The sequence below is a fragment of the Cavia porcellus genome, unplaced genomic scaffold, assembly GCF_034190915.1.
Source record: "Cavia porcellus strain 051 isolate PalLab524CR breed Dunkin Hartley unplaced genomic scaffold, mCavPor4.1 scaffold_38, whole genome shotgun sequence".
NCBI classification, from domain to species: domain Eukaryota; kingdom Metazoa; phylum Chordata; class Mammalia; order Rodentia; family Caviidae; genus Cavia; species Cavia porcellus.
Window position 1 is genome coordinate 1,502,356 of NW_026947521.1, and position 20,564 is coordinate 1,522,919.

The following is a 20,564-nucleotide window of genomic DNA, read 5'->3' on the forward strand; positions in this document are numbered from 1 at the left end:
TGGGTCACCTACCACAGGGCCATTTTCATAAAGTGTGTACGGTGGCCGAGAAAATGTTAACAGCATATGAGACACACACAATTAAATGGCTTTTCTTACTGAAATTCATCTCAGTATTTTACAAAAATATTTAACTTGGAAATAGGAGTGACGTAACAATTTAAAATTAAACTCCATAATAATGGAAAGTGACACATTTCTTGATTACCCACTTATGCATCTTAACTCCCTGAGGAACGACTTACTCTTCGGATTTTCTTCCGTTTTTTAGATCGCGGTCTTGTCTCTATCCTCTGGACACTGCAACGTACGAGCAACAGTATGTCTTGCAGGCTGAACAACTTATAAACAAAATTTCCTTCTTTAGGAGCCAGATATTCTGATGTATCTTCAACATAGTCCTGAAGTTCATATGGCAATCCTTTAAAAATAATCCCATTTTTACTTTAAAATGCATTAGCCTTTTCTATAATACAGGATAAAACAACCTTTTTTAAAACTTCTATCAATAGTAACTTTCTACTCCTTCTAGCTACTTTTTAATGCTTGTGTTACCACCACTCCTCTTTACTTGTGCAGAGACTGCAGTGAGGAGGTTCTCTTCCTGCTAGAGATTCCCTTCACGAACTCTAGGCAAAGCATAAATTAGTGACACAGCACATCGTGTGAGCAGAGAAAGGTGTTTAAAAAGAGATTATATTCCCAATCTAGGTAGGTGTGAGAAGTACAAAAGGCAGTGCAGTGTGCAGTAGAAGTGCATTCTGGAGGAATCAGTGTTTATCATTATATTGATGCATTTCCTCTTCATCAGCTTGGCAAACTCATGACCCAGCTCACAGCTCAACAGCCCCTATACCCGCTGCACAGACACAGGACTTCTAGAGAGGATATTCTGGAAGCCGAAACACTGATCACTGATCACTAGAAAATGAAACATTAACGACTAGATGATTATAAAATAGGTTACAAGGAAGAACGAGCAAGAAAAAGCTAAAAAGAAACAGATAAAACAGTGGAAAAATACTCACGTCCTTTTGGCTTCTGAAAGGCGGAAGGCCAGCCAGATCTTGGCCAACTACTGGTATGTAAAGGAGCACAGGATTGCTCAGAAACGGGGGGCTGTTTAGGATTTTCTGAATTCCTTAGGAGTACTTCAGGTTCCTTTCTGGAAACTGGCTTTAAGAGCTCTGTCTGCATTTGTAAAATTTGTCCAACTGGGTCAAATTTTGTATATACTCGTTTGATTGGTTTTTTTAAAACACACTCTTCAGAACTGTGAGTAGCACTAGTCTGGTTTCCCACAGAACCCTTTTCTGAGGAAGAATTCGGACTTGCTGGTTTAGAACTCACATGAGAGCCTGAAACAGCTGCTTTTCCGTCACTGCTGTTTTTATACTCCGTATCAATGATTAAACAGTCCTCGTCAGTATCACTACTGCAAGGAATTCCTTTCTCCATTCCAGCTGTGTCTGCGGAACCGGGCTTTTCCTTTGAGTCGTCCCTGTCCTCTAGGACATTTAGCCTTTCGCCATCGGCACACTCCACATCTGCAGCCAGGTCACTGTCATCAGCACTTTCAACCTCCTTGGAACTTCCCACCTGTAAGATTTCAGGTGTGTTCAGGTCACTCTCTAGCATCGTAGCCTTGCTGGGCGTGGCCACCTGTTCACCATGTGGTCCAGGTCCCTGACTGTCTTTCTTTTCACGCTCTTCAGGGCCACTTTCCATACTGATGACCAGCTGCTTCTCCTTTTGCAGCTGTTCCATCAGAATCCGAGACAAACTTCTGGAATTAGCAGAGGTGCCTGTGACAGCTGGTGCCACGGGGGCATTAGCTGCTCTGGAGGCTGGGAGTGCATCTGTCACAATGGGTGCTGGGCAAGTACTTGCTGTACCAGGTGACCTGGGTGGTTCTGTAGAGGTTACCCCAAAAGTTTCAAGTTCCGTGACATCATCATCAAAATCTAGATCCAAATTTTCCAGAGTCTCGATTTTTCGGTACTCATTAACTTCACTGGATGTCTTGGAAGAAACACATTGTTAAATTGGCAGCCAAAATTTAAGGTCCTAGTGTAATGACAAGATGATAACAAACTACTAGCACTCACTCAACCTCACCTTCTTATTGAAATGTTGGTGAAAATACAAAATTTCCAAGTTGTTACAGCACAAAGAATAGTAAACTGCAAGCCACTGTACCCCGAGGAATTTACACTAACAAGGACAGTACTACCAAAGAGGAATGGAGGGCTGCACAGGCCAGCAGCAGGTTTTCATGCACACCCACTCAGCAGATTCTTGCAGAGACACTGGCGCTCACTGACCAGGACAGAAGAAGCTCTGCCGCTGCTGGGAAGCTGCTTTCTACTGCGGCTAGCGGAAGTCTCCAGGCGGCAGTGAGCTCCTCTCTTTATCTACTCGGGAAACAAGTCTTAGCCATGTCAGAGAGGGCAGATGACAACGGGCCACCCTGTACTGCGTACGGAAACAAAACTTCGCTGTCTCTTTCCAGACACAGTTTGGTCATGGAAAAAGTACTCATGACTTTCCTTTATTTAGGAATATGAGGCATGGTTGAAAACTATGGTGAATGTTTTAATTAAAAATTTGTCACAGCGAAAGCATTAATCCTCCCACCAAATATTCCCCTGCTTCAAACACACATTACTCTTTGTTCTTGCAGTTCTGGAAGTCCCCCTTGGTCAGTGTCTTTAGCTGTGCTGTCCTGGCTGCCTCAACGTCCTCAATCAATTCTGAATGTCTCCCTTTCCTGGTCACTGTGACTCTGGGGAGGGGCTGCATCTGGAGAGGAAGGTGGATGCGGACACCCTTGCACCCTTCTGTGCCGGTCACCCTTCTTTTGGTCACGCCTTGTAAAGACACTCATGAAAGGGACCTCCAGAATTGCTCTGAAAAGTGGCAAGAACAACAGATAAATGTGCCTGAAGCCAGGGGTGGGAGGAGATTGGGAGGGTTGAGAGAGAGATTAACAACTGTGTCTTTTACCATAATAAATTTTAACTTAATGTGCATGCGCGCGCGCGCACACACACACACACACACACACACACACACACACACACACGGTATATTTGGACCATCCCTTGTATTATCTATTTTGTCTGATTTGTAACTTCTGGAAGTCAAAAAAGGACTTGGTTATGAGATTTTAAATTTATGTGAATGAGTCTTTCACATATAAAATTTTATGTAATTTCCATTACAGAAAAGCAAGGTTTTATTTTTATTGGGCAGATAGATAGTGCATCTTTATTGGGTATGGGTAATGTTCTGGTGCCTTTTCATACACAATGTACTGATCAACTAAGGAAACACAGATCATCCATCATCTCGGACAGTTACCAGGTCTGTCTGTGGTGGAACTACTGAAATTCTTCTCTTCTGGTTTTCTGAATTATGAAATATAGTATTAACTATAACCCCATGCTGTGTAACAGAGTAATACTAGAACTTCTTTCTATCTGGCCCACTTTGTACCTGCTAACCCATCTCTCCCAGCCCTCCCTGGCCTCTGTTCACCAGCATTGTTTTCTACTCCTAGGAGCCCAGCACTTTTAGGTTTCACACAGAAGTAAATACATGCAGTATTCATCTTTCTAGGTCTGGCTTGTTTTACTTAACATATGATCTTTGGGCTCATCTTGGTTACTGTGAATGACAGGAGTGCCTCCTCTCCGGAGGCTGAGGAGTACCCCAACGAGCCTGTGCACAGGGTTTCTAAATGTGTACCCACATGAGGATGTCCACATCTGAGTCTGGCTCTTGCCTTTCTGAATGGCACAGACATGAGAATGCCAGTAACTCTCTGACACAGTTTTCATTTCTCCTGAATACAGACCCAGAAATGGGACTGGATGGGGTGGCAGCTCTATTTCTAATTTTCTTGAGGAGCTTACATCTTCTTTTCTGGAGTGGCTGTACCAATTTACATTTCCAGCAGCACAGCCTTGCCATTCTCTGCATCCTGACCCTTTTTATCTTTTTTGATCACATCCATTCTGACTAAGGAGAAATACTATGTGATACACAAACACATAAAAATTGAACATATTAACAGTGTACCAGGTAATGTTTCAGTACATGGACAAGTTGAAGACTAGTTTTAAACTACTAAGTTTAGAGATTTGCAATAAAATTTTACATTTCAAAAGTTAAAAGTGTTTTCCTCTAAAGAAAAAGAAAAAAATTACATACGTCCATTTCAGATATGTACTCTTCAGGTCTGTCCATAAACACTGCAGAGACTGGCACAGATGTGTTTTTGGACATCATACATTTTAATGGAATTTCATAGAAAATTTGATTTCTCTGTCTCATTGTCATTTTCTTCTGAGGAAGCGGGGAATTAATATAAATTACTTTAATTGGTTTGGAACCTTAAAATAGAAACAGAAAACAGGGGTGATTAGGATCCACCTGTTTTATTTCTTAGAAAACATGTATATGTGATAGAAGGGTCATGATGGAAAGAGACACAAGGCCAGGGAAAAGGAACACCCGCCTCATGGCTTTGGTACTCTCTGACTGGAAGATTTTAAAGTGCCTTAAAAACCTTTCAAAGTCAATTCTGCAGCAATGTTATATCTGAAAAAGTTCTAGATTTAATGTTAAATTTTACCTTCTAGTAAGGACAAGAGAACTAAACTGATAACCAAACTGTTTTCTAACAAGGTTCACTATTTATTTTCTAGGGTTTTTTCTTTTTTCTTTCTTTTTTTGGTACTGGGGATCGAACTCATAACCACACACTTGAAAGGCAGGCACTTATGCTGTTGAGCTAAATCTCCGGCCCAACAGGTTCTTGCTTTGAAGTGCAGGCTGGCCCAAAGTTGAAGTAATCCTCCTGCCTCAGCCTCCTGAGTGCTGGGATTATAGGCATGCACCATCACACCTGATTTCTGGCTTTCCTTGCTGAGTCTTACATCATTCTTACTCAGTTTGTAGGAAGTGATATTTTTGCCATAGAAAATGCAGTACCTCTAACTCTTACCTCTTTAAATTTCAGTAAACTTGTTTATTGTATTTATGTTTGTTATACTTAAGAATACTAATTCTGAAAGACAGATCAGAATGTATTTTAACTCTGATTTCCAACAACAGACGAGTAAGTCCTGGACCTCAACCATTTGAGGTTGTCTAATGAACTGCAGCATGCTTATTTCGGAGAAAGACAGAAGCAGCACCTCAGCACTTCTCATACTTCGGGCCTCAGTCATAACTACCTCTCTCTCACCTCCTCGCTGGACTGAAGGTACTACAGACCTAACACTTCATTTAGCAGTGGCTATTCTGTAGCAGCTACGTATCTGGAAATTTTGAGGTTTTTGGTTTTGTTTTGTTTTGTGTGTTTTTTGAGTCAGGGTCTTGCTATGTAGCTTAGGCTGGCCTTGAGCTCACCATGTAGCCCAAGTTAGCCTTGAACTCATGGAGATCCTCCTACCTCAGCCTCCCAAGTGTCAGGATTACGGGAGTGAGCCACCATGCCTGGCTCAAATTCTGAGTTTAAAGGTTAAATCTGCTTTCTAAGACTGAGACTTTGTATTTGACAAATACATCTATATTTAGATACCTGATGTAGTTCCAATGTTTTTTCCCCCTTTTTTGGGTACTGGGGATTGAACCTAGAGCTTTCACATTACACTCACTGCCCTCCTCAACAATCCTTTATTTTTTTGAGACCAACTGTGTTGTTAAATTGGCGAGGTAAAGGCTCAAACTTGTGAACCTCCTGCCTCAGCTTCCAGTAGTGCTGGGATTGTAAGCGTGTGCCACCACACCCAGCTCCCACATTCTTTCTAAGAGCATTATTTGATACAGTAAGTCACAAACCTGCAACAGGTATAATTTGAACACAAACTGGAATTTCCCACTGCTCCTTGTAGTCGGGTCCGTGATTATTTAATAAGGTAAACAGTGACTGGCTTGTCAGAGCTATCTGAGGGTGGTATCTTGAAACAAGCTTCTCTGCATTTGGATCTCTACTAATATCCTGAAAAACAATGGGTAACTTGTAACTTTATTATAGCCACTGAAAATTTGATAACATAATGAAAAAAAGGGAGAAAGGGAACTTTAGGTGACTTTAGAACCCTCTGGTTATATTTTTGTGAGGTACAGATCATTTAGAAAGCCTCAAACCACCATGCTACTTACATAGTGCATAGCTTCAGCTATTTGCTCTGGACTTTCCAGGGGAGACATAATACTTTTTGAGAGCTTCACTACTGCAGGCATTGAGGGGAATACTGTTTTCACAAATTTTACACTGCCCTAAACAAACAAAAAATGATTGTTAGACACTCAAGTGTAATTTATTATTCTACTAAATATAAATGTCAAGTTTAGAACCTTCCTTTAGCCAAGATGCTCATTCTTGGCTTTGCTTGTCCTCGCTAATTTTTGTTTGTTTTGTTTTTTAAAGGTCTAAGAGAAGGGTTTCATGGAAATTACCATGCCCCCTTAAATTCCATCTTCTCTTTTTAGGAAGCATAAAACTCAGGTGGGAATAGTAGAACCCCTAAAACATTCTCTTCATCATGTCATTTATGTTTGCTAATACACCTTTTTTACACAAAGAAGGCTTCCTGCTTCTATTCGGAAGCATTACAGAAAATGGGAAGATAATCAAGGAATACAGGCAGCAGTCTTATTTTTAAAAGGTCAAATATTAATATCCATAAAATGAAAGGACCGGGACACAGATTTGGGCTACGTAATTCAAAGTCATCTCATTATTGCTCAAAAATTTAAACATAAAATAATATCTATATGAAATACAGATGACATTTTAGACCAACAAAAGCTTATACTTTCACATAATAAAGCTTACCAGTGCAAGAAGGGTTTTCTCTAACTTTAATCCTGTCTCTATTCTGAATGGGAAGAACCCCATTAAGCTGTTGACTTCATGGAGAGTATAAAATTCTGGATACTTTTTTACTTGTTCAATGCAAGCTCTCAAAATTTGCTAGAAAATAAAAATTAAGGAAAATCATATTTGTACTGTATTTTACTAACAATGCATCAAAATATTTTAGTTACATATGGGACTGTGTAATTATTGATTGCAAAGTTAACTGTTGTATTATTCAAGCTTCTAACAGTTCAGGCATACTGAATATCCTTTACTTGATATAATCTTTTATTTTTCATAACAAATTTTTAACCTAATTTCCTAAAATACTGATACTTAATAATACACTAAAATTAGCACTTATTAAAATTTAAAATTAAATAGTGAAGACATATCACATTTGGTTTGCTATTTAAGAAGCTGTCAAAGAAATAAAGCCACATGAAAATTTCAACATAGTGCATTGCAATAAAAGCAATTATATAATTAGCAATAAATAAGTTTAATACTCTAAAATGATTTCTAAGCACAATGAATTAATAGTTATTTTATAAGTTATTCTAATCTACAATCTAAAAAATAAATGAGAATTTAAAACTAATTCAAATGATGAAGTACTTAGTATTCTCTTGTCTCCAGCTTTCCAAATATTAATGACTTACCAGGAAATGTAATCAGGAAGGAAGGAACACCCACAGCTACCCCAAAAGAATATACATCACTTGTAATAATATGTAAATAACTCAGAGAAGCATGGCACTGGCGAAGGAATGTTTGTAATTAAACACGCCTATAAACTATCTTCTGAGATACACAGTTTTCTTCTGTCATTATTATCCTGACCTCTTACAACCCTGACTTTTTGGATTACAAGTTTTCAGCAATAAGCACATTTATCTTTTTGTTCTGAGTTCCATATCCCTCTTTCCCTTTTTCTAATGTCTGCCCCCTGCTATCTTTAGTATTTTCTCCTTCCATTCACACTGTTCGTACTAATCCTGGTAGTCATATTTCAAAACCTTAGTCAACTAAAAACCTGTATTTGCAGGTTTTATTTGTAAGACTGCCTAAATTCCCCCCACTTACCTTCCCCTTGTATGAAAGTCATTACAAGAATCTGAACACACAAGTAAAAGCAATACAAAGGAACCCTGTAACGCCAAGACCACTCTGGTTAGGTATTTCACTAGGACACGGTTCTTGGTGAAACTGCTGATGCTGTGGTGTCTTTAACAGAATTTCTCTTAACACTGTATTGCAAGAGTCAAAAGACCACCACACAGTTTTACCCTTGTGCACATCATATGCAGTACAGCAGCAGTGCCTTCAGCTGTGGTTTCCACTTTCCACAATTTCAGTTACCTGCTGTCAATCAAGGTCTAAAAAATACTGAAAGGGAAATTCCAGAAAAAAGCAGCTCAGAAGTTTTAAATTACATCATTTTGAGAGTGTGACCGAAATCTCATGCCCCATCCTGTGTGGAATAGGATCATCCTCTGTCCAGTACCCGACCCAGCAGCCATCTCAGTTACCAGACTTACCACCACAGTATCGCAGTACTGATGCTCAAGCACAAGCGACACAGTTAGCAGTAGCCTAGGAAGGCACTGCACACAAGATGGTCGCAGGTCATCTTACACCATCATAGGACCAGCAGGGGAGGACGGTGGAGAAAGACTGTGGGAGGGACCCCACAGTCACATAACTCTGTTATCACTGTTCTCTGTCTCTGATTATTTTAAACTCTTACTGTGCCTAACTTACAAATGAAACATAATCACACGTGTGTATGTACAGGAAAAGCAGAGTGTACACAGGGCTCCTTATTACACCCCTTCCCAGGCATCCACTGAGGGGCTCAGAACACACCCTCTCTGGAAGAAAGCAGATAGCGCCAGGTAGGAGAATCATTAAAAATACAAACCACACGTGAGACTACACTGAAGTACATGATTTTCAGCCATTGGTATTTGTTTCAGTGTAAGAAGAATAAAGGGCCCTTGCGTAACCCGTGCTCCGGACTGAAAACAGGGACAGCTCCCTGGACTCTGACAGGATTGCCACACATTTTAGGAGGCGCCACTGTCTAACACTTGGCAGTTTTCAAAAATGTAATTTTTTTTTTACCTCTGTGAGAAGACGAGCATCATAAGACAGCATATCATAATCCTGTGCACAAGTCTTTGCAGAATTTTGCAAAAACTTCAGGAACTCATTAACTTCTTCATTTACATGTTTTCTCATATCCTGATTTTTAAAAAAAGTAGACATGACTTGAAATACAATATGTCATTAGAAAATGATCATTTCTCAATTAATGCCCTAATAGTTTGAACTTAATAATTAAAGCAACAAATTCAAAGCAAAAAACACAAAGACAGAACAAAGACTATCATAATAATGACGTAAGAATAAACACGTTATTAAAAACTCCAAGACTAGGATGGTAGCTTAGCAGCATAGCATGAGCCTAGCATGTATGAGGCCCTGGGTTCAATCCCCAGCACAGAAGTCAAAAAGAAAAAAAAACTTTAAAAATTCTTCAAAATAGAAAAACAGATGACTAGTACCAAAATAGACACATAGGAATTAACAAACATTTTATTTAAAAACAAAACAAAACAAGCAAACAATATGAGTAGGTAAGATACAGAAGAAATGAAAGTAGCTTATAGATATGGGAAACGCTTATTTTAATTAGTAATTACCACAAATTAAGGTAAAATAAGAAATCTCTATTTTTCTCATGTTCAATTAGAGACAAAAAAGGTACTGTCTGATATTAGAGAAAATAGTTTTAAAGAAAACTTTCATACAACTGCGATACAAATAAAGAAGTTTAAACTTTTTATAGAAAAATTTGCCCACATGGAACTACAGATCAAAGCTTTAAAAATATGCCATCTTTGATCTGGAAATTTTATTTTTAAGAATTTACCTTAAGGAAACAATAACAGATCTGAAGATTTTGCTAAAAAAAGCTTCAGCATTGCATCATTTATATAGTTGAATATTAATTACAGTCATAATTAAGCACACATTTAATAGTCTCAATAAGTTATATACAGTTCTACTGTGGGGCTGGGGATAGAGTTCAGTGGTACAGGCGCCTGCCAGACAAATACGAGGTTATGAGTTCAATCCCCAGGAACCAAAAAATAAATAAATAAAATATAGTTCTATTGTCAGTACTTGAGATGAACTGGGGAGAGACGTGCTAGCAATGAAATGTTACTTTTCCATTTCTGTAAATATGCTGCTAAGGTAATGAGACAAAATTTAAACTCTTTCCGGATTTTTAGTTATTTTTTACTGAAGCTGAAGAACAGAATACATACCAAGTACTGTAGGTATTCATTTTTATTTATTGCAACATTTTTGGAGTTTGCAGGAATCTTTCCATATTTAACCAACAAGTCCACATAACTCCTCTGCTCTCTCTGTGAGAAACGAGAGAAACGAGGATAAGGTACTCTTGGCTTTGGAAGAAGAATCATTCCAACTCTGGCTTTAACATTTTCCTTTGCTTGAGCTGCTGAACTAACTGCCGGCTCATTTTCTACAGAACTTGCTGAGGCATTCAAATTTTCCCCTACATGGCTGGAAAGAAAAAAAACAATTTACAAATACGCGCTTTTCACATGAGAGATTACTATCCTGGCACTTCATGATGCTCAATCACAAGGGAGAATACAGCATGATTAACTGAGTAAATTCCGGATTATTACCTCCCTCTGCCACCTGCATCTTGATGTATACCATTTAGTGTAGATTACGCATTCTGCAGGGAAGAACCACACTGCACGCCTACCTCTGACTACCTGACAGAGAGCAGGAGACACCCATGCTATACCACTTACTCAAACCGGAAGTTTCCCTCTTTACTGCAGAAGGAAAAATCACAGTTTCCAACTACATTCATGTTTACATTTTATTACAATGGTGTCTGTTTTTGAATGCCTAAATTCTTTAGGAAGGGGTATCAGACGCTATAGTGAACAAAAGCTAAAAAGAGCAGGAAAAGAAGAGTTGCAAACTTGAAGTTAATGAATTCACAGATGCCAGATTTCCTGGCCTCTGTTTATTTTGAGAATTAGGAAGAAAATTTCAATTGTGTGCCATATTTTATGGAAGCAGTAGTTGTTTTAGAAAAGCTGTACAACTTTCTTAGTTGTATGCAGGCTAAGCCCATGGGAATGTCCCTATGCTTTTCATGGATACAAAAGAAAAATCCTGGTGTATTTATCGTGAAACACTGCAGGAAAAGTAGTGGATAGAGAACTTGTTTCCAGACTTGTTTATGAAATTCCACCTTCAATTTTCAAAAATCACCTTACCACCATCTTCATGAAGGCATTTGACCATCTCTCTTTATTCTTGCTAGTCAGTTACTGTTTTCTACATTTTCAGTAAGATAATTGGAAATTGTACCAAAAGCTGTATTTCCTTGTACTTCCTCTACAACTGTAATCACAGTAACTATGATTTGGCTTCAAATTAAGCAACACAAACTCAGAGAAGGGAAACTAATGAGAATGACAGATACCTGCTGATTCATTCTTTATTCCTCCATTCCACTCATTAAAATACTTACTGATATGTCCACGTGGCAGCCTATGCTAAATCCTGGAGATACAACAAACATTAAGCAGAGTAACTCTCTCCCAGGATCTTAAGACAAAGTGGGTCAGACAAATAAATAAACGAGAGAGGAGAGTAAGTATGGCTATCGGTACAGTGTGATTACTATGAGCTTAGGTTTCCAAACAATGTACCACAGATGCCTGAAAAGACACCTGGAGACATCATGATTGGGAATTAAGAAGAAAGAGAAGGGAGGAGAAATACACAGAGCAGGGACTCTTAATCACCAGGGCCTTTCTCCTTTCTTTAGGGCATTGTGGAACCTACAGTCACATCTGGATTGTTACAAATGAGCAAAGAGGGTTAAGAGTATCAGGAATAAGAAATCTGGGGTGCCTATGTGCTACAGTGTCCTGCACAACTGTTAAAATAGTTCTGGCCTGTTCCGTATTCTAATCCTACAGAATTCTGTTCACCTTTATATGGTCTACGATTCTTTTATGCCATAATTTTATCCTTCTGCTCTAAATACAACCTTGGGATCTCAACTACACTTAGCACTCTCCCACTGGACCAGGCCGTTCCTCCCATTACTATAACTGCTGTGCATCATCCAGTGTAATAGCACTTAACTATTTCTATACTAAATACTCACTATAAATCATTCCTGGGGCCGAGGACTTAGCTCAATGGCTCAAGTGCTTTCTTGGTAAGTGTGAGGTCGTTAAATTCAATCCTCGGTACCAAAAAAAAAAAATCATTCCTCTTATTTCATATAGTTATGATACATTATTTTAAAAAATTAAGTCTGAGATAATTATTTGCTACTAATTTAATTTCCTTTTATTTTTTTGGTATCAGGGATCGAACTCACAACCTCAAACTTGCTAGGCAGGTACTTGTGCCACTGAGGTACATCCCTGGCCCTAAGAAGTGTCTTATTTCTTACAATTTTATTTTTTATAACAAGTGTGAGGGTTCTGACCAGGTCAGGTTGAAAATTACAAATTTAGATCTATGTCTAGACAAAGGGTGAGTTCAGCCTGATCCAAAATAAGCACTGAGTTGTTTCCTATCAACTGTATCCAACTAGGACAAGTATGGTAAAAATTCTAGAACTTAAAAACAGTATGAGAAAAACAGCCCCCCCCCCCGCCACCCAATACAGCAAAATACTCAAGCCAACTCTCTTACAGCTGAACTATGAATTACAAAATTAATCAAAAGATCTCTGCTTAGTTAATGGGAAAAGAATTGTGAAAATTAAAATTAGGATGCTCTGCCTGGCTCTGAAAATAATACAGGTGAAAAGACGTATTTTGCTACTAGGGTTTCTCCAACGACTATATAAAAATAAGCACATTTCAGGTTAACAAAATGAATATTAACTGCTGATCTTGGAAGAAATGTATTACAGCAAATTGATTTCTCACTAGAAAATGTCTTGAGAGCTATGCAAACCTAACGATATTGTGTCCGCAACTCTTAACAATACTGCTTCACAGCTGTCTCCCTGAATATGAGAACATGTCTCTCCTAGTGGCACAAACTGGCAAATTTAATTAAGCTGCTGCAGCAACAAGATGCTGACTCAGATATGCCAGAGCAGGAATGTCAAGAAACTCCAGCAGCTTAAATTGGCTCCGTTCTGCGGGAACGAGACGGCAGCGCATCAAGATTATTTCCAAGAGCACTGCTGTCAGAATCTTCATCAGCGCACACATCAGAAGCACTGACAGGGTTCTCCGTCCATGTTTACAGCGTTATACTTCATCTCAGTTGATGGTTTAAAGTTTCCTCCCTGTGTTTTGTCAACTACCCATTCTCCTTTATTTTACTGAGAGATTCTATGGAAAAAGGCAGAACCCCAAACTGTTAGTTTCCTATGCTTTAGTGTCTGATGCTTGGACAGCTTCTTTAAAAGTAGCCACTTGGAAATGAGACTTCTGGCCTCCATGTTGAATGTGCCTATGTTTCCTGAGTTTGATTTACTTTTCCACAGTGCTTGGGTTACAAATTCAGTTTCTTTCTACTTGAAGCTACTTTTCCCATTGCTTACTTAAAACTTCAGTATCTGCAGCCAAAATCTTTAATTTTAAATAAGGGAAATTGGCTATTTTTTCTTTTGTTTTTGGTACCAGGAGTCAAACTCAGGACCTCGTGCTTGCCAGGCAGGCATTGTGCCACTGGGCCACATCCACGGCCCTAGAGTGGTTATTTCTCTGAGTGCCTCATGGAGTACTTCAGTTGTTTCTTATGTAACCTTTCCAAATGTTTTATAATCAACAATTCATTTTTGATGCTTCACAGGCAAGACAAACCACATTGATCTATTTATTAGGTTAGTCATATATAAAAATACAATTTCAGCGGTCTTTTTATAAATGTGTATGGAATAGAGTAAAAGGAAAGCTTTTTATGTTGAAATTAAGAGTGAAGTCCTTTTGGCAGGACATGGTGGCACAGGCCTGTAACTGCAGCACTCAGAAAGCTGAGGCCAGTGGATCATACTAAGTTCGAGGCCAGCCTGAACTACATAGTGAGACCCTACCTCAAAAAAAAAAAGACTTTTGTGACAGGCTAAGGATTAAACAAAAGCTTGCTACTGTTAAAAGCAGTGTGGTTAAAGGTACTCATATTTTCCAACACATCAAAGAATATATAAAATGAAACATTAAAGTTAATAAAAATGTTATACTCTTCCTGGTAGTTCCACCAAGAAAAGTTATGAATTAGTTGTAATCTGAAAATCCACTCCTTACTATAACAATACTTAATAAAACGGTTAGGAAGAAAAGTCTAGAAGCAAGTATCAATTCCTTGTGCCTTTGGTTTTTTCTATATAAAAGGTAAATTATGCAAGTGAATTATTTTATGCAGTATAGAAAGCTAAGGAAAAAACAAGCAGATTCTAAGGGGAGAAGAAAGATTTTAGGAGTCTTGCACACCTAACTGCCAGCCAAATGTCCTCCATTCCCCACCTACCGTTGTGCTGTGTTTTGTTTTTTGTAGTACTGGGGACTGAATGGAAGGCTTCTGCACTGAACTTCGTCCTGAGCCCTATTTATGTATTTATTTCCTTTTGAGACAGGGTTGTGGTCTCAAACTTGCAGCTCTCCAGCTCAGTCAGCCAGAGTGACAGAGTCGTGGGTGTGCAGCACACACACTTTTTCCTCCGCCTTGCACAAGCAAGGCTACCGCCACATCTAAATTATGCCAAACAAAACTGACCCGACAACCATTAACATTTTTAAGAAGTGCAAAGATGAACAAAATCCATATTAAAATGTTTTAGTTTGAAGTGTAAGTGAAATAAAAGTTCAAAAGTGCTAAGAAGACTTTTTACACTTGCCATTTATGCCACTGAGCTGTATCCCCGGGCAAATGGACTTTTAATAAAAGGTAAAGACGTAGGGTCCCCAAATGCCAGGATACTACAATTTGATAGGTGTTCTTTGAATCTGAATAGTTATTCTTTAAATAGTACGTTTTATGAAATTATCTCTAAGAAATGATACAAATTGAAACACAGAATTATTTTTTAAATCCACAGATGTACATCTGTAAAGGATCCATCAACTTCCTAAAGCTGACAGTAGTGATGCAATTAAAATATGCTTGACTCGTGAATCTTTGTAATACCAATCTGGCAATTCTTATCAATAAAAAAACATGCACATACCTTCCACTTACAAAAATTCACCATATTTATACAAATGTGTGTATTAAAAAGCTACTATAAGAGTACAGGAATGGAAGTGAGCTAAATGAATATCAATAGGGCACTTAAAAATTACACATATACATCAACGGAATGTGAAGCAGCCACTGAACAGAATGAGGTCAACCTATATGTACTAATTTAAGAATATTACCATGATACATCAGGAGGGAGGCAAGTACAGTACAGGCTACCATACACAGTATGCTCCCTTTGTGCTATAAAAGAAGGGGCGGATTAATGTATATGTGCAGGACAACACACAGGCACCCATTATAAGCTAAATGAACTTGGCGGAAACATCCTCAATCTCTGGGGCTCACATTTAAAATGCTGGGTCAAGACTGTAAAATAAGTATTTCTTAAATATTCAAGGGAATCTGACTGATGTTCGGCCATTAGGAGAAGCCTGAAGGTAAAGATGGCAAAAGATCTGGGACCCAACATACGTAGTAAGCAGAATACTAGGAAGAAAACCAGGACAGTGAGATGGCCAGCGCCCACTGAAGGTGGACAGCAGCAAGAATGGAACTGGATTAGAGCAGATGTTCACTTAAAAGCCAGTGCAGGGAGCTCTGCAGTGAACTGTGGGGAGTGGTTGAAGCTGCAAATTGATGACACTTGGGGTGACAGAGCCCCTGAGGCAAGACACAGGAACAAGTGGCTCTGGTTCAGAGAACTGCCAAACCCCTAGACAATCCAGGCAATGGGCTGCCAGGCAAAGTGACGCCAACCTGCCAAACACATAAATAAAGGCCCGCTGGAGTTGAGCTGGTCCTTTGCTCCCATCTGGAGAGTGCGTTCCACCAGACCTTAGATTTCCTCTCTCATCTTTATCTTTCCACCATCTCCCCGTCCTTCCCTCAGAAACTTTGAGAGCTGCCAGGATATGCAGTGAATGAAGCTTTTTACTCTGTTTTTTTTTTTTTTTAAGTCCCATTCTCTCAATCTGCTTCTTGATTGAGAAGTTAAATCCACTTACACTTAAGGTAATTACTGATAGAGAAGGATTCACTATTTTGTTAAATGTTTCCTGTATGTCTTACAGCTTTTTATGCTCATTTCCTCTCAGTAAGCACACAGAAGTCTTTAAAGAATGAGGAAAGATGGAAGTCAGTGTCTAGAGTGGCATGCGGACCTCAGGGATTATTTAAAACAGGAAAACCTGAACACCTTCTACTACTGATCAAGATGACTGAAAAAGGGGGAGAACAAACATACAGGAACAAGAGGTGGTAATTGGCAAAGAGAAAACTGAGAAGGCAGGAAAAGCTGAGGAGATGGGCTTCCTGCATGGTAAAAGAAACAAGGAGGACTGTAAATGCTGAACTCCCCTAGGAGAGCTCCCGAACTCTGCATCTGCTGGGTTCCGGATGAATTCACAGTGGAGTGGAAAGTCCATCGAAAACAAAGAGCTGCTGTGACAAGCAGGTGAGCAGGAAGACACGAAAATTACTACTGAATAGTCATTTTCATACCGGAGAGGAAAAAAGCTTTGGTAATCTAGTAGTATCTATGAAAACACAAAGGACATAGACTGTATGACTACACAATTCAACTTCCAAGAATTTATCTTTAAATTGAAAAAAAAAAAACTCTCACTATTTATTTACAGAGAGAGGAATACAAACATTTTTCAATATAGAACTACATAATGAATTTTTAAAAATCTATATAATGAAATAATATATACCTACTGAGACGAGTAGAAAAAGCATTATCTATAGGGGGCATGGACAGACACAAAATACTGATTTTAATGAAAGATCAAACTTTAAAACAGGTTTATATTATTCTACTCTTTACAGAATGATCCCATTTTATGTGTGTATTAGGTTTTGCTCATGGGTGGAGAAAGATAAAGTGTTAACAGTAGTTTTCTTCTATTTTTAAAATTTCTATCATTTGAATGTACAATATAGATATAAAACTCTATCAGAGAAATAATTGCATATGAAAATACATAGCTACACGAATAAGCATATTACCTGTTAGATAAAATACACAGTTCTTTTAAACTTGGAGCCATGGAGTGTTCTTTATAGTTTTCTCGACAGAAAAATGTTTTCAAGCCGTTTTTGGGGGAGACATCCCTGTGAAAGAAGATAATTTACTTGCACCTGACAACTCAAAATCTCACACTAGACAATGGTACAGCTGTAAATTACAAACACATGCCCTCTCCCCTCTTCCCAGACAATCACTTCTTAATATATTTAATTTCATATACCATTTCTGTGACCTGGATGTTTTATTTCTTGGGCAGCTTTAAGCTCAGGCCAGTAACGAAAGCTTCCAGCTCCTATAATCACCCTAGCTTTTCTTGCAGTACCCAATTAGATAAATGTCAACAGAGATTCGTGAGATAAAAGAACCACTAAGAGTCTTCCAGAGGCAGGGCTCACCTCTGGCTGTAGGCTATGACATTAGGATCTTTGGTAACAAGAATCTGTTTCTTAATTTATTTTTCTTTCAAGCACTACTGTACCAGACCAAGAAACTGAATACCCTACTTATCTTTAATTAGGCATATGAGACAAATGGGGTGCCTTTGCTAAAATCACCTCTAAAGTGATACATGAGTTTTCATAAGACCATAATTAATCGAGACGAACATGTTCCAGCCAATGCTCCCCATGTAAGTACCCCCAAAACACTGACTGAATGAATTACAAAACTGAACACACTTGAGAATCATTCATCTAGGAAGGACCACAGTTAGAATTCTGCGAGAAACCATAGTTTCCAGGGTTATAGTCACAAGCAAAGATTCTAAGCCACATTTGGTTTCACGACACCAGGGGTACATATGTAAGAAAAGTATGCTCAACACTTGAACACAGAACTTCACAGTCCTGGCAAGGAGCACAAATGTGCCTCTTAACACCTACAAGGGAACACTCTAATCCAATACAACTTCTAGCTGACACAGTGCTCGAACGGGACATTTTTTTGTATATTCAACTAGTAAAGCTCTTATAGGTGTTTTCTCTGATTAAGGTACTAATGGTAAAATTATAATTTCCTATTTTCTATGGACCTCTGTGACCCTGGAGACTGACCCTAAGGCCTCCAGCTAGAAATGCATTATCACTGAACTACATCCTGTGCTTTTGAGATACAACTTCACCAAGTTGGTCAGGCTGACCTTGAACCCGTGGTTCCCCTGCCTCAGTCTCTGGAAAAGCTGGCATTACATGCAAGTAACGTCAAGCCCAGCTTAAACTTTCTTATTACTCTGTTATGGGCCTACATTAAATTCTAAGATGTCCACATAGCATTGTAAAACAAAATCATGGGCCTCAGGCATTATCAACCCCTTTGGGAATGAGAGGTTTTTTGCAATAAACAGGTTATTCCTGAACATACTGATTTAATGATCTTTGAGTCAGGTACCATTTTTAAAAAAATCTTTGTGACCTCTGTGTGACTTCTGTATGGCTGGCTCTGTAAATGCATGTTAAAATGATCTAACACAGAAATATGTGTCATATTAATATGCTTACAAAACCACATTACTTAACTAGTTTCTCCATCTGAGAAGTTCTCATGCACTTCTAAAATACAGAATACATTCCATACGGTTATATTATCACTTGAAATAGACTGAAATATAACAAAAGAAGTGTGCCTAATTTTAAAGATCTCTTTTACTACTTTATGAAAATGGGCAAAGTTGAAAATCCCAGCATTTCCCCCCAGATGAGACCAATGACATACTCACGACAGAATCGTAAATTAGAAGCATTCAGGGTAAATTCCAAGATCGTGAACTTTATGTTCTGTTTCTTCCAAATCTCTCTGGGCTAAAAGCTACCTTCTCCTCAACCTCCAGCCCAGGCGCAGTCCTCCTCAGTGGAAGAGACAGGACTTACCAGTTCAACTTTGGCTCACTCATGGATACATAGGAGCTCATCTTCCTGTATTTCCGCTTCAGGACACCATACAATTGTTGAAGCAGCAAAGCCTTCAAGACAGGCAAGCTCTTTCCAGCATCTACACTCAACTGAGAAAAAACAAAAGATCGCAATCAAAAGCAAGGGACTGGCTTAGACAGGTACTAACTTAGGTGACAATCTCTGCTTAACATCAACTGTCTGAGACACCTAGAATGGAATACTGTTGACAAATGAACATTCCCAAGGTTTTTGTAGCTGAACAACAAGTCCTTTTCCATTTAACCTAGGCCAGAAGCCCTGGTCTTAGGACAGTCCCTGGGGAATAGTGTTGCTTCCTCAGGGACACAGAACGGTGTCCTCACTGCTGTCATATTAGGTACTGTACTCGATGGCCAGGTGTTTGTCTTAGCTCCCCCCTGCTCCCTTCCTGCCAAAATTAATCTTGTTTCCCAATCATACACTGTTATAGGGCACATTCCGCAGACCATGCGTGGCAAACGTTCTTTGACTATGAAGAACCTTAGACCTTTCTAAGAAAACCAGTCACATCGCTGAGGCTCAGGTCCAGGCAACGTGACAGTTCGCAGGATCACTTAGAAGGACCATCAGGACTAACAAGCGGGCGGGATTTGGGGATCTGTCACTCTGGGCGGGTTGACCTAGTGGTTGGTGAGGGCAGTAACAAGATTTGGGAGCCTTGGCCCCTCTTGTGCCTGGCCCGATCCCAGTGAGTCCACTTCGACCCCGCGTAGGGCGGAGGAATGCGAATCCGGGAAGGGACGAGGCCATGTCGGGAAAGCACACCCACGGACTAGTGAGACTGCAGCAGCGCAGGCCGCAGGGCCGCCATGTTCCTCCGCCAGCTCCCCGAGTCCCCGAGCCCCCGAGCCCCGCGCCGCCGGCTCGCCAGCTTGCACGCAGGGCCTAGATCTCCCGCCGCTACATGCCTGCCCTTTTGCCCACCTTGCGCTCGGCGGCGGGGCGGCTCGGCCGCAACACCCACGCCTCACGCGCTACGCCCCAAACCTCACCCTCGCGCAGCCAGCCCGGGAAGGCCGTATTTAAAGGACGTGGACGCGCCGACTCGGCCTGCGTGATGACATCAGCGGGACGCCAGGGGGCGGGGCGTACGTTTGCCGGCGTCCTGGGGGCGCGCCGCACGCCCTGTAGGTGCTTGTGCCAGGCAGCGAGCCGGGATTCGCGTGGAAGGCCAGGAAGGCCCGGCCGTGGGGTGCCTGTCGGGTGGGCCCGGTTGTGGTACACGGGAGACTGGACGTGCGATTGACAGACTTGGAGGGTGATTTCCTAACCCCGTTTCCGCACCTTAGGCGGCGGTGATGGAGTGCGTGTTGCCAGGGTTTTGGAAACGCTCAGCACAGAATCTGACTCCCAGCAGCGCCTTACCCGGCTCCCTGTCCCATTTTATTTTATTTTTTTTTCCATTTTGTTTTTATTTTATTTTTCCAGCCCGATTTTAGATGTCACT

At 40.0% G+C, this 20,564-nt stretch overlaps 1 protein-coding gene across 3 annotated transcripts in view; it reads right to left on the reverse strand.

The window, feature by feature from the left end:
• The window catches only part of Ice2 (interactor of little elongation complex ELL subunit 2), a 37,340-nt gene extending 17,154 nt beyond the window's left edge, over window positions 1-20,186 (reverse strand). Inside the window, exons 1-11 of one of the 3 annotated variants that reach the window (XM_063243435.1) lie at window positions 20,110-20,186; window positions 19,055-19,185; window positions 17,168-17,272; window positions 10,213-10,474; window positions 9,002-9,121; window positions 6,851-6,988; window positions 6,175-6,291; window positions 5,851-6,010; window positions 4,216-4,397; window positions 1,029-2,022; window positions 246-421 (exon numbers count right to left, since the gene is read on the reverse strand). In XM_063243435.1, coding sequence (XP_063099505.1) covers window positions 246-421; window positions 1,029-2,022; window positions 4,216-4,397; window positions 5,851-6,010; window positions 6,175-6,291; window positions 6,851-6,988; window positions 9,002-9,121; window positions 10,213-10,474; window positions 17,168-17,272; window positions 19,055-19,095 — 2,295 coding nt within the window. In that variant the 5' untranslated portion in view covers window positions 19,096-19,185; window positions 20,110-20,186. Of the gene's footprint in view, window positions 1-245; window positions 422-1,028; window positions 2,023-4,215; window positions 4,398-5,850; window positions 6,011-6,174; window positions 6,292-6,850; window positions 6,989-9,001; window positions 9,122-10,212; window positions 10,475-17,167; window positions 17,273-19,054; window positions 19,186-20,041 lie in introns of those variants that run through there. The other 2 variants (XM_063243436.1, XM_063243437.1) reach the window with 2 other exon arrangements.
• Between the last annotated feature and the right edge of the window lie 378 nt (window positions 20,187-20,564).